At 37.6% G+C, this 18,646-nt stretch overlaps 2 protein-coding genes across 2 annotated transcripts; one reads left to right on the top strand and one right to left on the bottom strand.

Moving 5' to 3' along the window:
• The first annotated feature begins 477 nt into the window (after positions 1 to 477).
• On the top strand, positions 478 to 12,737 carry LOC119781918 (putative pre-mRNA-splicing factor ATP-dependent RNA helicase DHX32). Its single transcript, XM_038282561.1, has 11 exons — positions 478 to 844; positions 2,464 to 2,657; positions 5,225 to 5,597; positions 5,690 to 5,929; positions 6,987 to 7,080; positions 7,182 to 7,331; positions 8,442 to 8,633; positions 8,712 to 8,831; positions 11,151 to 11,341; positions 11,420 to 11,610; positions 12,519 to 12,737. The coding sequence occupies exons 1-11, from the start codon at positions 590 to 592 to the stop codon at positions 12,706 to 12,708; spliced, it is 2,190 nt and encodes a 729-aa protein (XP_038138489.1). The 5' UTR covers positions 478 to 589; the 3' UTR covers positions 12,709 to 12,737.
• Positions 12,738 to 13,804: 1,067 nt separating this feature from the next.
• LOC119781917 (BRCA2 and CDKN1A interacting protein) lies at positions 13,805 to 17,972 on the bottom strand. Its single transcript, XM_038282560.1, has 7 exons — positions 17,751 to 17,972; positions 17,510 to 17,584; positions 17,343 to 17,423; positions 17,176 to 17,262; positions 15,768 to 15,955; positions 15,484 to 15,652; positions 13,805 to 14,249 (listed from the first exon to the last, which is right to left on the bottom strand). The coding sequence occupies exons 1-7, from the start codon at positions 17,880 to 17,882 to the stop codon at positions 14,079 to 14,081; spliced, it is 903 nt and encodes a 300-aa protein (XP_038138488.1). The 5' UTR covers positions 17,883 to 17,972; the 3' UTR covers positions 13,805 to 14,078.
• Between the last annotated feature and the right edge of the window lie 674 nt (positions 17,973 to 18,646).

An 18,646-nucleotide genomic window follows, 5' to 3' on the forward strand; every position in this document is an offset into this window, starting at 1 on the left:
CCTACAACTCATATAATTTAACAGTTATATCACAATGATATCATCTGCGCTGTTATTTCTGAAGCATTCGAACAATTATATGACACTATTTCCTTCTATCAATTTTACATTCTGAAGTTGGGTACAGCTCAGCTTATTTATGTACAACCTGTTTGAGATTAACTTTTTGTCGGAGGGTGTCAATGGATGCCTGCTGGACAACTATCAAGTCAGCAGTCCTTCTTATAATTGTGCACCCCATGGCATGGGTATGATATAACAAGTTAGATTAAAATTCATGCTGTTTTACAGGTCTGAAAATTGCAACCGAGACAGAACTGGTGGGGGGGATCTTCATTGTGCATTCTCTCATTTTCTTCCACGTGTGTATTGGAATGAAGTGGTGGAGATTATGACACAGGCCCAAGCTGGGATAACTGAGTTGTCACTATGGAGGAGGTCACACGTGGGAGGTCACGTTGGGGCCAGTTTGTGCACCGGTGTGCAGACGGCTCAGAAAGTTACCAAGCGAGCAACTTCACAGGCACAACTTTAAGGCCACTGATGCCACCATTCAACCCCTACTTCGTCCTAATAACATAAAAGTGTGATGTCAATTGAAAGTTACTCGCCAGAGGCAGAAATATTCACTGACAGTGGAGGAGAAGATCCAGCTTCTGATTTTGGAGATGATTTGGAGTTGAATCATTTTGATGGGCTACCCTTTTCCTCTCGTTACTACAAGTTACTGGAAGAGAGGAAGACTCTTTCAGTGTGGAGGATCAGGAGTCAGTTTGAAGATGCTCTGCAAAACAACCAGTTGGTGATTGTATCTGGAGTTGCACAAACTGGCAGGAGTACGCAGGTGAGAAATTGAATGGGAACAGGCCTCTGCAGATATTACAGATTGATACCAAATATATATTTTTCTTCAAAAAGCAAAACAATCTGTGTTTTATTGTTCATTTATTGTTGGTTTTTTGCTCTTCTTTGACAATATGAAGTTGATTGTATGCTAACCATTTGAATAGAGAAGAATATGGAAAAAATTTGTGCATTCTTTTACTTCTGCTTTACCTCTTCTCCCACCTTTAAATGTTTCATATCATTACTAATTTTATCATCACAAAAAGACAGATGAGACTGGATAACACAAAATGCATTTATTGAATAACATCTATTAAGAGATGAAAGTAGCCAACTTGGTGTTATGTAGAAAACGTACACACTGGTTTAACCACCAGAACCGAACACATGTGGTAAAGGTCATATTGCGATATTGAAGAGTTTTTAGAGTGGAACAGTTATAAGGCAACAGCAAAGCATCCCCTTCACAATGAATCCAGACTTTGATTAGGCCACTTCAAAACATTTTTAAGCCCTCAGTGTTGCACTTGCTAGTTGCTTTAGATCATTATCCATCTATGTAGCCTTAATCTGAGATACTTTATAGTATTTTCTCTAACTATAGACTTTATAGTGGTCCAACAGGACTTTAGGAAATTTTCTATTTTTGTTATCTGTCCTCCAAATGTTTTTAAAAGTTCTGGGGATTATCCGGATCTCTCTGGTTATTTTATTTTACTAATATGTCTTCAGATTTCAAAAAGGGGAACATCTAAAAGGGCCCTACAGCAAAGCTCGGCTTTGAGAAAAATCTCTGAGATTTCATCCCTTTAAGTTGTAAATAGTACTGGTATTGCTATCCTCTAACTTCACTTGAAGGTGCACTCTTTTCTCACTAGTGAGTTTAGATATTAGTATCAATGTGCTGAGCAGCAAATTCACACCCTCATACTGCTGCACCATGACGTCTTTACATCATGTCATATCTACACTGTTGTTTCATGAAAATATATGAATTTATACCCTAATAAAAATTTTAGGGGTTTACTAACTTTTGTGAGATGCATGAATCGGTAAATGAAGGTTATTTGTTAAATGTCTTTCATAGACACTAAAACAAACAATCCCAAGTCCTCAATAAATATTTTGCCTAATAGAAAAAAATGCAAAAAAAAAAAAAAGTGTAACTCTGCTTACATGCTTTCCACATTCTCAATCCAAATTGTTCAATAAAGAGAAATATGTTTGTTTCCCTCTTGATTTGATATCATCAGCTTTAAACTGCTGAGCTTTTTTCAGCTAAATTTGCCCAGCTCAGCAGATGTCGTTGTCACAGGGAGGCTGCCTGCCTGCTGGCTTGTCACTCGGCACAAAGACCTTCAGCAGCCTTGTTAGGGGACCTCCTGCTGCTAAGCCCCAATCCTCTGGAGCCGCCGCATGCTGCCGAAGCAATTTTGCATTATGAACAATAATAGCGTCGTATCTGTTCTGCCACTATTTGTTTTGCTCATGCTCAAGCTCTTAATATAATCCTCCAAGCATGCACTCAAACTTTGAGAATGAAGCTGTTATGGTTGAAAACACACTACAGTCCGTGATGCTGTGCAAACATTTTCTTTGATTGACTCTCCTTTTTAGATTCCTCAGTGGTGTGCAGAGTTCTGCTTGTCTGCCCAGTTTCAGCACGGCATGGTTGTTTGCACACAGACCAACAAACAGCAGGCTATGGATCTTGTCCTGCGTGTGGCCGATGAAATGGACGTGAATATTGGCCATGAAGTTGGCTACACTATTCCTCTAGTGACCTGCTGCTCCTCTGACACGGTCTTAAGGTTGGTTGGTTGATGTCTCTGTCTGCAAACTAACAGCAAACCTTGTACAGTACTTTTACAAGCATATCCATATTGAGATATTACGCCTTTAAATAAAATAAAATAAAAAAAAAAAATATATATATATATATATATATATATATATACCACAGCAAACTTCAATATATATATTCAATATATTTCAACCTGAAGAGACTCACACATAGAAAAATATTACATTTTATATACAGGTAACAATATTATTCTTCAAATTATTTCTAAGGAATACCGGCTGATTGTGAGCACTCTGCAATCACCCCCACTGAGCATGCATGTAGCGACAGTGGAGGGGAAAACTCCCTTTTAACAGGAAGAAACCTCCAGCAGAACCAGACTCCCTCTGCCGAGGCTGACTGGGGTTCAAGGAGATGAAAGCAGATAATGACATGAATGAAATAAGTTATTTGGCAGAAGACTTTGATGCAGTGAATCAACATTCACTTGGAAGTAGAAAAATACACTGGTGGTGGAACGAGCCAGAGGGTGAGTGGGACTCGTCTGAATGAGAGAATGAGGGAGGAGATGGGGTGGAGGTGGGTGAAAGTTTGCTTGCATGCAGACTTAGACTTAGACAAACTTTATTGGTATTTTGTATACACAGTGTATACAGAAGGAAATTTTGTTTTGTACACCTCGCATGAAATTTTCATTTCTAAAAGTGCAGCAGTGATCAAATGTAAACACTATGGGAGGAAAAAGACACGGTGTGAAAAAAAAACACAATGATATGGTCAGTTTGATGAAGAGTCTGTGACATGATTTCGAGTTTTTTAACATTCAGCTTTCTGATGGTGTTTGGGAAGAAGCTTTCTTGGAGGGCAGGAGGGAGAACAGTCCATGGTGGGGCTGTAAGGGGTCGCTGTTGATGTTACAGGATCAGGACGCACAGCATAGGGATGAAATGTCTTTTATGGAGGGAAGAGGAGTCCTGATGATCTTCTCTGCAGTTCTCACTACTCTCCTCACCTTCTTCCAGTCTCCAGCGCTGCAGCCCCCACACTATACAGTGAAACAGCTGGTCAGAATGCTCTGTGCAGGAGAGAGAAGCTAGGCCAGTAGCTAAATGAAGGGGATCTTGCAGGATGATTGGCTTCTGAGAAGGTGCATCCCCGAGTTGATTGGCTGGAGCTGAACGAGGGGCATTGCAAGTGGTTCAAATGAAGCTGATAAGAGTCTTCCAGACTGAATTTTCGCTTAAGCTTCACTTCAGTAATATTCCATGTGACTGCTCCACACAGGATGGAAGGCAAAGCAATGGATTGATTTTAAAGTCTTTTGTAAAACTTGAAATCAAGAAATGGGTGTATGAATTTGTATTTATCCCCCTTTACTCTGACAAATTAAACACTTTCTTAAGCTGTGAATATCTCACAGAGTACTCTCCATCATTAGAAAATAAAAACCTATTGCAGAACTGAAGAACTATAAAGACACAATCTTTCACCTAGACTGACTGGCAAGGCAATGAGATCACTGATTGAACAATCAAGCAGGCCCAAGAACAATAATCTGTGAACAGGAAAATAGCTCTAATATGGAGAAAATTTTGTTTCAAAATAGATGCATAGCTTCATGTACTGCATTTGTTTTGGAACACACATTTACAAGTACCTGAAGTTATGCACAAAATGCGATTTACAAATTACAACAACAAAAAAATCACAAATCAAAGCATTACAGACAACAAAATGATCTCCTATCTAAACAGGCTCTAAAAATGATGGTGGCAGAATTACACCAAGTGGAATTTTTTTTCTTGAGTAATGAAATAAAGATTTGAGGTAGAGTGAAGGCAGATAGAACTTAAAGACATGGAAATCAGAGCAGACAACCTGATAGAGACGGAGGTTCTCCTTTAATAAGAATGCCAAAATCTATTAATTTAAATTGTACATCAAAGCATGTTCATTGTCTAGATAGGCGAAGTTCAATTCCTGAGCTCTAGCCATCTATCATGATCTCATTCTACAAAAGTAAAAATAAGCAAGAGTTCAGTTAAATATGCGAGGATGGTGGAGACATTGTGTACAAGGCACTGACATACTGTAGCAGGTTTTCAGATTGATCAACGAGGAAAGCTGAACACAAATGTTTGCAACAACTTTCAAATTTTAACATGTAAAAACCTTCAAAGACCATCAATTTCCTTTCACCCCAGATATGTGCTACTCTGTGTTTATCTGTCACACATAAAACACACAAGGTTGTGGATGTAACATGATACAATTAACTTTTTAAGGGGTTCTACGATGGAGTAAAAATATACAGAAAAAAAGTATTTTTAAAGGAGTTGATGAAAATAAGGCTCAATATTTACTTAACTTGTAAACATTTAAAGCACTTTACATGGTTGTGTGTATTAAACTTTGTACTTTGAGATTCCATTCATCCATGTTTTTTTTTATATAGAAGGTTTAACCTTGATAGACTAAATTCCTGTCATCCATAATACATAATAAAATACAGAATTTAATTATGAACAATATTTAAAAATGTAAAGGGAAAAAAGGCTATATTTCATCTGCTAGGTACTGCACTGATGACATGTTGCTGAGAGAGATGATGTCAGACCCTCTTCTGGAGCAATATGGAGTCATTATTATAGACCAGGCCCATGAGAGGACAGCAAGCACAGACATCCTCCTGGGTTTCCTAAAGAACATCCTGCTGCAGAGACCAGAGCTCAGGGTTGTTGTCCTCACCATGTCCCATGTGGTGGAGAAGCTCCTGGGACACTATGGAAGCGTCCCTCTTCTCAACCTTGAGGCGTGTGGTTCTCCAGAGGTGGTCTACTACAACATCAGCAGCAAAGATTACTTTTCCTCTGCAATAGCATTGATTCAGGAGATCCACCGTACAAAGGAGAGCGTAGACGTTGCTGTGTTTTTTACATCAGAGGAGGTAAGAATTGTTTTTTATTTTGTTATTTTAACAGGTGTTTTTTTAACCAAAAGCTGGTGGACACTGTCTGTTTAAACAAATATTTCCTATAGGAAGTCCACCACGCTTGGAGCATCATACAGAGTGAGGGCCCCAGGTCGGTAGAGGGACTGGACCAAATCACGCCAGTCATCCTGTGCCAAAGCCAGCAAGGGCTGCGCCCTTTACTGACCCAGCAAGTGGGCGGCATGAACTCCAGGAGGGTTTTTCTTTTGACCCAACAACAGGAGGATTTGTGCTGGACAGAGCAATCGGTCAACTTTGTTATCGACACAGGCATTCAGACAAAAATGGTACAGCAATACAGTGCGTGCAAAAAGTATTCACTGTGCCAAATTTTTCCATTTTTAATGTTACATTATTTTCCAAATGGTTTTAAATTAACTTCCATTCTTCAAAATGCTACTCAAAATCTATTACAGCAATGAGAAAATTATCATTTGAGATGCAGATTTATTAGAAATAGAAAATGAAGAATTCGGACATAACTAAGTATTTACAGTCTTTGCTAATAAAGTCCAAATTGAGTTGAAAAGTTTCCACCGATTATCTTTGAGATGTTTCTACAGCTTAAATTGACACAACTTGTGGTAAATTCAGTTGATTGGGAGATAGGGACATGTCTGTCTATATAAGGTCCCACAGCAGTCAGAGAACGAACAACAAACATTAAGTCAAAGACCTCTGAGACAGGATTGTCTTGATGCTCAAATCTGGGAAAGCATACTGTAACATTTCTGCAGCATATTTAATACGGAAGCCTCCATCATTCGACCATCCCTGCAGCAATCCACCAATCAGGAATGTATGATAAATTGGCCAGACAAAAGCCAGTCCTTAAAAAAAGGCCCATGGCAGCCCATATGAACTCCTGAAGTACTGTCAGGCCGTAACGTACAAGATTCTCTGTTCTGATGAGACAATGATTGAACTTTTTAATGTGAACAACTGGAAAACAGGTCAATACGATCCCTGCAGTGAAGCATGGTGGATGCAGCATCATGCTCTGGGTATTTTTTCAGCAGCGATAACTGACAGAAGGGTCGGGATAGAGGAAAAGACAAATGCAGCAATGTACAGATTTACCAAAGGAAAAAAAAAACTTCTCTGGAGCATTCTTGACCCAGAGCACACAGCCAACACCTTTCTCATTGTCATAATAATATAAAGTATGAAGAATATTGAGGATAGAGGTAGTTTTTCTTGACCAGTTCACATGACTAAATGTTGTAAAAGTCCAGCATTGTGAATATACTTTCTAGAGGCATTGTCCTTCCTAAGAGAGAAGTTGGTGATGACGTACCACTGTATAATTTTGGTCTATTATTTTTCTGAAAAATTTTTTTGAAGGTTTACAATCCAAGAGTACGAGCTTACTCTGCGGTGCATGAGCCCATCAGTCGGTGTCAAGCAGACATACGCAGACACCTCTGTGGACCAACAGGTAGATTTCCAGTTACCGTAAGCTTTTTTGCTTTTAATCAATCAAAATACTTAATTTATGAATGCCACATCTTTAAGTGTCTTTTTTTTTTGTTTTTTTAGGTAAATGTTTCCGTCTGTATCCTGAGGCGGGCCTACCCCAGGCTGAGACCTACCCGCAGATTTTGGACAGCAACATTACACCTCTGGTTCTCTTCCTAAAGAGGATGGAGATAGCAGGTCTTGGACCGTGTCACTTCATCGATAGACCAGGTATGGTATACTATCGATTCAAAGGAATTTTGGATAACTTTAAAGGGTTCATAGAATGCAAAACCAAGTTGACATTGCCATAGATGAATAACGACAGTTCAGTGGGTGAAATGGACGTACAGAGAAGTTCAAACCCCATCGACACCTCCTTTCTATGCAAATCTCACAATTCCAAACTTCTACCATTAAACAGGTGAATTCAAATGAAGCCCAGAGTTGACGTGAACTCAGAGATGTTGCCTTATTTGGTTTTGACTTGTACTTTTATCACACCCCAGGAAAGACATAATAAATGTTTATACCACTTCAAATTTGATTCAATTTAATGGACATACTTACTTGTAAGTTAACACCACACCCATGCAAGGTAATTACTGGACATATCACCAATTGGACAATTTTGGCAGAAAAGACAGAATAGATTTGAACTCTATAGCATTTTCTTTAAGAATAAACATTATTTGAAATAAAAGTAATATCAGTCAGATGACAAAGCGGTATAAAATCGAAATGAATGGATGAGAGGGATGAGAATAGGTAAAGAGTGATTGATTGAAGGGGGTTGTAAAAAGGGATGAACAGGATGAGATGAATGGATATAAGGATGGGTGAAATTAAAATGAATAGGGAGGATAAATGGATAAAGATAGAATAAAACAGATGTGTGGAGCGAGAGGGCATTTAGGGATTAGAGAAAGATTTAATGATAAAGGGAAACTTGATTTAAAACATCAACTTTTTTGTGTGTGTTGATTAAAACCAATGTGCTAAAATTAGATGCCGATTGTTACTGTGATGGGGGGCATGCAAAGATATGTTTATAAAAAAAAAAAAAAAAAAAAAATATATATATATATATATATATATATATATATATATATATATATATATATATATATATATATATATATATATATACATATATTCTTTCTAGTCAGTTAACTGTACTTAGGAGGTAGAATTTTTGTTTTGTTTTTTTAAAAACAATTTCCAACCAGAACATTTGACTAAATGTATAAAGAATCTCAATATCTCTGTAAAACAGCCCCAAATGCTTCCTTTTTTCATATAAATAATAATGATCTTTGAGGTTTCTTTCCTCTGTGACAGATCCAGAAGGACTCATGCAGGCCTTTGAGGAGCTGGACTACCTGGCAGCTTTAGATGATGATGGGAACTTGTCTGAAATTGGCATTATCCTGTCTGAAATCCCCCTGGATCCTCAGATGGCCAAAGCCCTGTTAGCGTCCTGCGAGTTTGACTGTGTGAGTGAGATGCTAACCATCATAGCCATGCTGTCAGGTATGAATGTTCCACATATTCACCTTGAGTCACTCAGTTTTGGTTAATTTAAGGAGTAATGGTCTCATTGTCTTGTAGCACCGAGCTGCTTCCTGCAGCCAGCCAGTCAGAGTCACAGAAAGTTCCAACATCCTGAGGGCGATCACTTCACACTTATTAATATCTATAACGCCTTTAAAGAAAAACAAAGGAACCAGTGTAAGATACAACTTTACTCTTGCTTTACTCACCAGTTGACAGGGGCGTGCATACATAGACACTAGGTGGTGCTAAAGCACTAGGAAGTTTGCCCTTTTTCAAAGAAAATGCCCTTTTGAAACTCGTTTTTTTTTATTATTATTATTATTAATATATTAAGATTTTACTGAGGTTGGTTTTGAAATTATCTTTTGAAAACCTGAGCCATTAAAAACGACTGAAACAATGCCCCGAAATGAGCCACCAGCCGACCAGCCTACTGTATCTCTCTTCCTTTGTCACGTGACCTCGCGCGGTCGCCTGCGGGGCATGCTAGATGCGCAGCATCATAGCGGTTCAGTAAGCGTCTTCAGATAGCAGGAACGGTCGCTGACAGACTGCTTCTCCCGTGTCCCATTAGCCAGGTAATATACAGATCCAGCAAAATCATTTTGTTGTGCATTAAAATGTCTCATTCAGCAGCAGCAAACAAGCATTTTGCCGATTGGTCACCTGATAAACTAGTTGTCTCCTTGTAAGATGCTATTTTACTTTTTATATTTTATAACCATATTTTTATCCTAAGTGTATATATTAGTCTATTTTATTGCATGACGTATACCCACAGTTTTTAGATATTTTTATAATTTTATTTACCTATTCCATATTATATCTTTCATGTTGCACGATTGTACCATAAAAAATTCCTAGTTTGTGAACTCCTTCACTAACAACGGCAATAAACCTGATTCTGAAAGTTTTACACTGTAGCCCAAGTCAATGACAGATAACGTGAGGACGACCACATAGGCTGCAAATAATTTCGGTAGAGTTTGCAATTGCAAATCTACGGAAGAGGATTAGGGCTACTGAAAAAATAAATAAGTTAACTGATTTTTAAATTTTATTTCAGTTTAGTATGGGAAAAAAGTCAGAATTCTGACTTTAATCTCAGAATTCTGACTTTTTTCTCATAATTCTGACCTTAATCTCAGAATTCTGACTTTTTTTCTCAGAATTCTGACTTTTTTCTCAGTATTCTGACTTTAATCTCAGAATTCTGACTGAATTCTGAGAAAAAAGTCAGAATTCTGACTTTAATCTCAGAATTCTGAGTTTTTTCTCATAATTCTGACTTTAATCTCAGAATTCTGACTTTTTTCTCATAATTCTGACTTTAATCTCAGAATTCTGACCTTAATCTCAGAATTCTGACTTTTTTTCTCAGAATTCTGACTTTTTTCTCAGAATTCTGACTTTTTGCTCAGTATTCTGACTTTAATCTCAGAATTCTGACTGAATTCTGAGAAAAAAGTCAGAATTCTGACTTTTTAACCCTAACCCTTTAAATAAAATTTAAAAATCAGTCAACTTTTTTTTTTTTTTGCAGTGGCCCTAATCCTTCCATACAAATCTATGTGTTAAGACAAACGTTTTCTGTTGTATAGGTTTTGTTAGGCAACATAAATTAACACAATTTGGTCTCTTTATTGTCTTAATTGTATATTGATTTAGTAATTGCAGCACAATGCCAAGAAAGGAGGGTTAATGGTATTGAAAAATCTTAAAAGCTGTTCACATTTTATTTTTAAGTGGTTTGTACAAAATCAGCAGGTATTAAAATAGCTATTATTTTGTAGGCTACCATAAGTCATATCCACGTGACAAGACTTCCAGTCATGTTGCCCTAATAGCGCATTATTTAAACTAATGTGGCATATTTGTTAAAGCTATTATTATTATTATTATTATTATCATTATTATTATTATTATTATCATTATTATTGTCATGATGGTTATTATTATTATATTGTAGCCAGTCACAGCAGGGAAGCTCTACCATCAACATCTACCAGGACAGGAGATGAGGAAGAGTTCAGGGAAGACACAGAGACAGAAAAAGACCAGGATGAGGGAGAACTGATGGATGAGGGAGAACAGATGGATGAGGGAGAGCAGATGGGTGAGGGAGAGCAGATGGGTGAGGGAAAACAAGCAGATGAAAGAAGTAAGCTTTTGTCTGTTCTGTTGGTGGTGTGACTTTTTTCCATTGCAAACTCACGTTTAGAGAATGTTACAAATTAAAGTCAAATTTCATTCAACATGTGTGTATTCTTTTTTTATAATTAAGTGTTCCACGTGCGCTAAAAAGTGCCCTCCCCCCTCCTGAGCACCTGCCCCCCAAAATGTCTGTGCACGCCTCTGCCAGTTGAGTTCAGATATTTTTTGTTTAGTTTTATGTGAGAAAATAGAGTTTGTTGAGTTTTTAATCACCACACTACATGTTACATTATTTTAAATGACAATCAAACTGCACTGTACTTTTTCTTTTTTTGTTAGACTTAAATGTTAAAACCTGGTGCCAGGATTGCTTTCTGGATTATTCTGCTCTGATGATCGCTGACACCATTAGGTTAGAGCTGACCGGCACCCTGAACAGAATCGAGCTTCCCATATCTGAACCATCCTTTGGAACCAAAACAAACACTGACAACATAAAAAGAGCTCTGCTGGCTGGATTCTTCATGCAGGTAGGATAGAAAAGCATTTGAGTGTTTTCCCTTTGCATTCCACAGCCTAAGTCTTTCGATTTTGTTGTTTGTTTTGAGGTTGCTCGAGACATGGACGGATCAGGGAATTATCTCATTCTGACACACAAGCATGTGGCCCAGCTGCACCCGTTTTCCAGCTACGGAGCCCAGTCACAGAAACTGGGAGTGCCTGAGTGGGTTCTCTTTTATGAATATGCCCCATCTGAACACAACAGCATCAAAACAGTCTCTGAAATCTCCCCTCAAAAGTAAGTTTGGTTCTGCACAGTATATGCACTATGTGGATCCTAATACCTCCAAAGCAATTCAAAATGTCAAACTATTTTTTGCCTGCAGTTTTATAACATTCCCTGCATTTTAGAAGAAGCAATTTACCTTGAACTTTTTAGAAAAATACTGCAACACAATGCTAAACATGATTGCTTATATTTGGAGTGCAGAATAGGTTGTGGCAAACAAATGACACTATTTAGCCATCTATAAATCTTAATCTTTTTAAATAAGCAATGAGTATCCTACATTTTCCTGACTCTTTATTCCTGGGCCTCAGTGCTCACTTTTTCATTTGTCACCTTCTACTTGCTGAATTTGCTCTTCAGTATTTTATGTGGCATCAAAGATTTATCTAGAATCTGTAAGTGAATGATCTCTGAGGAGAAAGTTTGAGGGCAGCCGGCCTGGAATTACAGCAGCTTCTGTAAAGTTGAAGTTTTATTGTCCTAAAAAAAAACAAAAAAATTCACAAAATAGGATTTTTTTTTTTGTTGCATTTCACACCAAAGGTCCAGTTCAACCATTTTTGAAGTTACATCAAGACCGCACAAAGTTAAATAGCAGTTTTTCTGTTTATTGGGTTTTCATTTAGTCAAAACAGTGATAAACTGTTTAAATCAAGGCATCAGTTTGTTGTTTCAAAGGAGTATATCAAATTGACATAAATCAATATATAAAAAAAAGGTAGTTAACTGTTTGTTTTTTTTTTAAATGACAAAACTCTTTTTAGGGCATAGTTTTATTTTTATTTATCTGCAAAAGAAAACTACTTGGATGTGTAGGAAACATAAGTTATCCTATCTGTAAGCATCATACAGCTGCTGTCGGTCTTATTTGATCTAAATTCTGTTGGATATATTTTTGACCTATGCTTTTGTTTTAGGTTCCTTGAAATGGCACCACTATACTTCTTCTACAATCTGCCCCCTAGTGAAAGCAAAGACGTACTGCAGGAAATGCTGAACGCTGATGATTCCAGACATTGCTCAAAGAAACAAACCACGAATGGAAGCATTGATGCTGACAGAAGCTGTGCATCTGAGACACAGACTGATAAATGTGTGATTCAGTGAGCAAAAGTTAAAAACATAACAAAACAAAAAAAACAGGTTAGACTTTTAAAATATTTGTATCACAGTATATGGAATGGGGCTGTGTTGTTTGTAGCCTAAACATTTGTGGAGATGTCTTGTAAACCCTCCACAGAATCAGGACTTACTACAATTATGAAACAGTACCAGTATTCTATTTTCAGGGTTTATACAGGAAGGACGAACTCTAATTTAATGCTTTTTAATGCTCTTAGAAATAATTTTAATGCCATCAATAGGTATCTATTACTCTCATATATATATATATAGATATATAGATATATCTATATATATATATAAACACACGCCCAAATCCTTCGTAATCTTAACCATTGACGGGCTGCATTAGGATCAACCAGGAGCAGGAGCAAACAGGTGGAACCAGTTAAATCTGATATATTTGACAAATTTTTTTTTCATTTTTTATGAAGCATTTAACTGCCATGACAATCACATTTAATGAATTTTAATGCCAATTAAGGCCTTAATTAAAAAAATAATAATTTAATGACTTTTAATGTCCTGCAGGAACCCTGATTTTAATCCGTAGAATAAATGTAGGAAGCATTAGCTGCAGTATCTATTGCAATACTTTGCTAAATGTAGAAAATAAATTCAAGAAAACCTTTAGTTCACCATCTTCTGGCTCTTTAAGGCACGTACAAATCACAGGATGTCTGAAACCTATCCTAGCCATCAGAATTTGGGGTTATGATAAATGTTATACTCAAATGTGCTGCCAGAGGAACAGTATTCCGAAATAGTGAAGGTACTGAAAGGCAGAAATGTATCTGCTCTCATTTTTCCAGCTTTTTATGTTGACATTACACTACCACGGAGCAACGAAATTCACCCTCTGCATTTAACCCATCCCCTAGTGCCCTATCTAGGCTGTCACTCCTGCCATTTTTTTTCTCTTTTTTTTTTCGCTCAAGCAGCCTGAGTGGCAACCTGTGGGGCTCTAACTCAGAACCTCAGGATTCAAAGCTCTATGCAATAAGCAGTAGGTCACCATCTCCCCATTTAGATCAGCAGATATAGCCATAAGATTGGGTTTTCAGGAATTAGGTTCTCCAAATGTGTTTGTAAAGTATATTAAAGGATCTTTATTTGAAAACGGTTCAGGTAGACTAAACCATTTAAACAACTGATGTGTTTCTGAATCTGGATTCAGTCATTTGTAACTTCTGGCATTGTTTCTGCCCGTCACTGAAAATGACTGTTTATTTTTTTATGTTTTAATTATTAAACCACAAAATTAAATGTGAGATAAAGCAGTTGATGTTTGAACCAAAACCCAAAGGACTCTTGCATCATTTCCATGACTGCAGGTCTTCATTTAGAGTCTCTGTTCAAACAGTTAGATATTCCTTTAGCTTTTCCATTACAGCTGGCATTCTGTCCATAGGCATGACCATCACGGTCCTGAAAGGCTTCATGGGAACGTCATCAAACGACCACCTGCCACTCAGACAGGAATCAGTATCCTCTTGGACTGAATAGTGGAACTTTACGATAGCTTGCTGTAAAACACACAAAAAAATAAGGAAACAACATCAGGAGTTAGAAATGAATTGGAAATGTATTTAAAGTAATTCACTTAAAAAAATAAAACTTGAGGATTTATTATCAACTGAAGTATTTTAAGGTTTTATTTATTTTTATTTTAATGACTTGGATAGCATGAAAGCTTGAAAAACAGATTCTGAAAAAAAAAAATGTAACTACACATCAGTCTGCAATATCTGTTTACTTGCCATGGTTTCTGAAGCAACAACTCCAGCTGCTCCGGCTGAATCCCAAACCGGCTCCTAAACACTAACCCAAAGCACTAACCCCCTGCTTGTGCGTTCCCGGAGGGTCTGCCACATTATGGGCTGTCCCAAACCACATAGCTGGTAGGGTGAGTGGAATGGTCAGCCCTTAAATAGCGAGTCTGCATGGTAGCAGGTTCGCTGGAATTTGTCATCGGTTGTAATGGCGAATGTGCATTCAAATGTAAGATCTGCTGCCTCTTCATCGCACTGACAAAAAAAAAAAAAAAAAAAACAATTTAGGAAAAATAAAAAAAGACATAATTAATCCCCAACAGGAAGGTCCTCTTTGAAATGGTTTTATTTGACGGGATAGATTTATTTGTGAGAAAATGTTAAAAGTTATGTTAACCTGCACCACAGAGCTACAGCCACACACGGGGCATCACCGTGTTGCCATAGGAACGACTGCTTTCCCTTTCCGTTGGAGGGAAGAGGTCATCCCATCACTTTTATATCACTTACAATCCAGGCACCTTAGACAGCTGCGAATGGAGGCTTTACTATGTGTGACACTTGATAGTTAGGGGGATGTTTTGGATTCAGCCTCAAAAACTTGAATGGCTGTGGTTAATGCTGGTTGTTTCCTCAAACAGCCTTTTTTCCTTTCACTAAACTTTCCATTAGCATCCTTAGTTACAGCACTGTGCAGCAAACTTTTAACAATGAGCTCTTATAAATTTGCCTTAGTGGAGAGTGTCATGATAATGTAAACAATACCATGGCCAAAATACTTCCTTTCACTTTTTATGCAATATTATTTTATTAGTGTGTTTCTTTTTCATTAGCTAAAAGTCCAAATCAAACTAATAATTGTAACTGTGCAATCAATCTAAGCTAGTTTTTAATCCTCTGTTTATAACTACTAAAATAAACTCATGAAAAACACCTGTAGGTCTGACTTAGCTTAAATCTTCCACAGCCTGAATTGTTTTGACTGTACCTCATGAAAGAATTCCTCCTCTGCATTAATGAAGATGTACTCCTCTTTGGGAGCCCCCCCTCTGGCTGGGATACTTTTGGTTGCCTCTTTGCAGGTCTTGCTGATCATCAGGCAGTAGTGACACCTCCCACTGGGTTTATTTGTCCTCTGGGCTTCAGCCATTTCTACCCTGAAAGACAGTACCGGTTTCCTTTTATCCTTCTGGAATACCCGCTAGAAGAATATTTGAGGTAGGAAGTAATAAGCAGTGAATAAAAAAAAAAGCTCAGAGATGAAGAACTCACTGAAGTTGTTTATGCAGAGGAAGGGCAATCTGTGGAGGTACGTTGATGAAGCGCTCACACAGCAGCAGACCTACAGGCTTGCTTGTGTCGCTGAAGATCTTCTCAAGCTGTTCAGTTATGTTGTGAGGAGCGTTTTTCTCACACTGGTCCAGAATCAGATCTTTGACCTCCTCCACTGACTGCACACCCTACATAAAAAAACAAACATACACTTGTTTTGACATGGTGTTCCTGGTGGTGTCTTTTCCCGGACTTTTCCATGCAATTAACCCGTTTCTGATCATATAAAACATAAAAAAAAATTTTCTTATCAGAAATGACTGGATGAACAGACATGATCTGAGAGATAAGCAACAGGATTGATGGACAGATGGCTAAATGGATAATTATGAAGGGTTGACAAATAAACAATGAATGAATTAAGTAAGAATTATGGTGCGTTCACACCAAACACGTTTTGGGCAACAGATTTACATCTTATCCCTATGTAAGTAACAGAGACAAAGCTTTTTAACAATAAAAAATGTAATATAGAAGAAATAACGTTGACATAGGACAAAATTAGCAATGCTTTGAAGAGGTTTGTAGGTGGCTCAACTTGTTCCAGTTTCTTCTGAAATCTAATATCATCTCCCTTGTTTTGTTGGCATTCAGGATCAGATGATTGTTTCCACACCATGCCACAAAGTGGTTCACCAGCTCTCTGTACTCAGCTTCTTGTCAATCTTTGATGCATCTAATGACTGCAGGGTCATCAGAGCATTTCTGTAGAGGACAGAACTCAGTCTGGTACTAGACATCAGAAGTGTACAAAGTAAAAAGGAATGGTGAGAGTACTGCTGTGTCCTTGATTAGACAACTGACCCTTTATTCTAACAAACTGTAGTCTGTTTATCAGGGAATCTTTGAGGCAGATGATTATTCATGCCTCCACCTGAGTCTTCTGAAGTTTCTCATAAAGTAAGTCAGGCTGAATGATGTTAAATGCACTGGAGAAATCAAACAACATGATCCTCATAGTGCTGTCTGTCTTGCCTAAATGACAGTGGGTTTATTGAAGCAGGTGTATGATGGCATTGTCAACTCAAATTCCACGGTGATAAGCAAACTATTGGGGATCTTCAGAGCTGCTTGTTTGCTTGCTGAGATGAACCAAGAAAAAACCTCAGCTGATCAGAAAATTTCTATTTACATAGATTCTATATAAAATGATCCAATCGGGACATGCATATACAGGCACAGATCATTCGATCAGATTAAATAATTTAAGCATGCTCGGAACCAATAATCTGTGGTCCGCTTGTCCTCATCTTCAGCTCTTTGTGTGGCTAATGATTAAATTCAAGGTAAAAACGTTCTTGCCATACTTCCAGGAGTAAATACAATTAAACCATATTAGTAATATTACCTTTCTCTCAGTAAGATTGAGCATGGTGATGAAGCCAAACACTTCATCTGGATCATCATCGTCGCTGTCCTCGGGTACTTCAGCTTGCTGCAGCAAAACAAACAGACAATATGATTAATAGAAAACATCAACAAGTCTAAAGGCATGTACTGTAATGATAAACCTACCTTGATGACGCTTCCAATGTGGTTCTGCTGGATAATGATGTCAGTCATCTCTGATATATCTACATGGCTCTTCAGGAAGAGCTACGAACAAACAAAACAGAAGTGACATCAATGATGGCCTTTAACGATTATTATTTTTTTTTTATCGTTGTAGTCATGTTTTATACCCTTTGCAACAGTTTCTTGATGCCGTTGTGGTCGTTGTGGGAAATGGCGTGAGCTTCGAAGTCCACCAAAACCTCCTGAATTTATATAAGCACAACATATAAAATATATATCCCCATACTGTAAACGACCAGGATAACACCACAGCAGAAAAGCGAAAATGTAAAAGTGGGCTTTTTTGTTGTGTAGTCGACGTCATTGAAAGGTTAATGTAAGCTAACTGACAGTTGTTTTATTTTTTACCTCATTGATCTCTTCATCGCTGTCCTCATCGGCAGATTCGTCATCATCCTCTGGGTTCTCTTCAGAGCTATTCTCGCTCTCTTCAGGATTTTTATCTAAACCCACCGCTCTCCTCTTAGCCGAAGAAGCCATGCTTGCCTGTAAAAGTGAAACGCTCGTGTATTTTAGGTGGGCAGGGAAAACGACACGAGGAGACGACGTACGACTTCGTTACCAAGGTTACGTCAGCACGTACAGCAACTGACGTATTTTCTACAGTACACTTCTTTTTTTTTATGGCGTTTGGCAAGCAACTTCTTGATGCGCATTACCACCATCAACTTGAACCACTTCACAAACATTGCCTTTTTTAACAAATAGTAATCATGAGTAGAATAGTTTGCAAATGGTAATACTTGTGCGCATGTAATTTTCTACAGACGCAAAACACGACAGTCACACCGATTATCCTAAAACAAAGCTTTATAGCACATATTTTTAGTGTCAAAAAATTTTCGCCACTCACAATATGGCGGCCATGCAGGCTTTTGAACCATACCCACTTGTATGTCCTTAAGCTTCTGCTTCCTAACTTGTCAACGAGTTTAAAATGTAGGTTATTAGTAATCGGTTGGAAAAAACAAAACACGGGAAACTCATTTAGCAACAATTAGGAATTAGAATAATGAAATTATCATTAGTTTACTGGATGGAAAAATAAAGATAGTAAGGAAGACAGTTTGAGATCAACAATTTTACAAAACTGTTGGGAATATGCAACTTTTCAGAGTACTGGATTTGGATGGAATATGGACAAATGCTTTAAAATGTTTTGGTTAGAGGACAAATAAATTACTTTGCAATGTTCCTCTATAATAAATGTAGACATGGGGCTTATTATAATGAAATGGGAATCT

This window comes from Cyprinodon tularosa, unplaced genomic scaffold, assembly GCF_016077235.1.
Source record: "Cyprinodon tularosa strain WSP-4 unplaced genomic scaffold, ASM1607723v1 ctg185, whole genome shotgun sequence".
Taxonomy (NCBI): domain Eukaryota; kingdom Metazoa; phylum Chordata; class Actinopteri; order Cyprinodontiformes; family Cyprinodontidae; genus Cyprinodon; species Cyprinodon tularosa.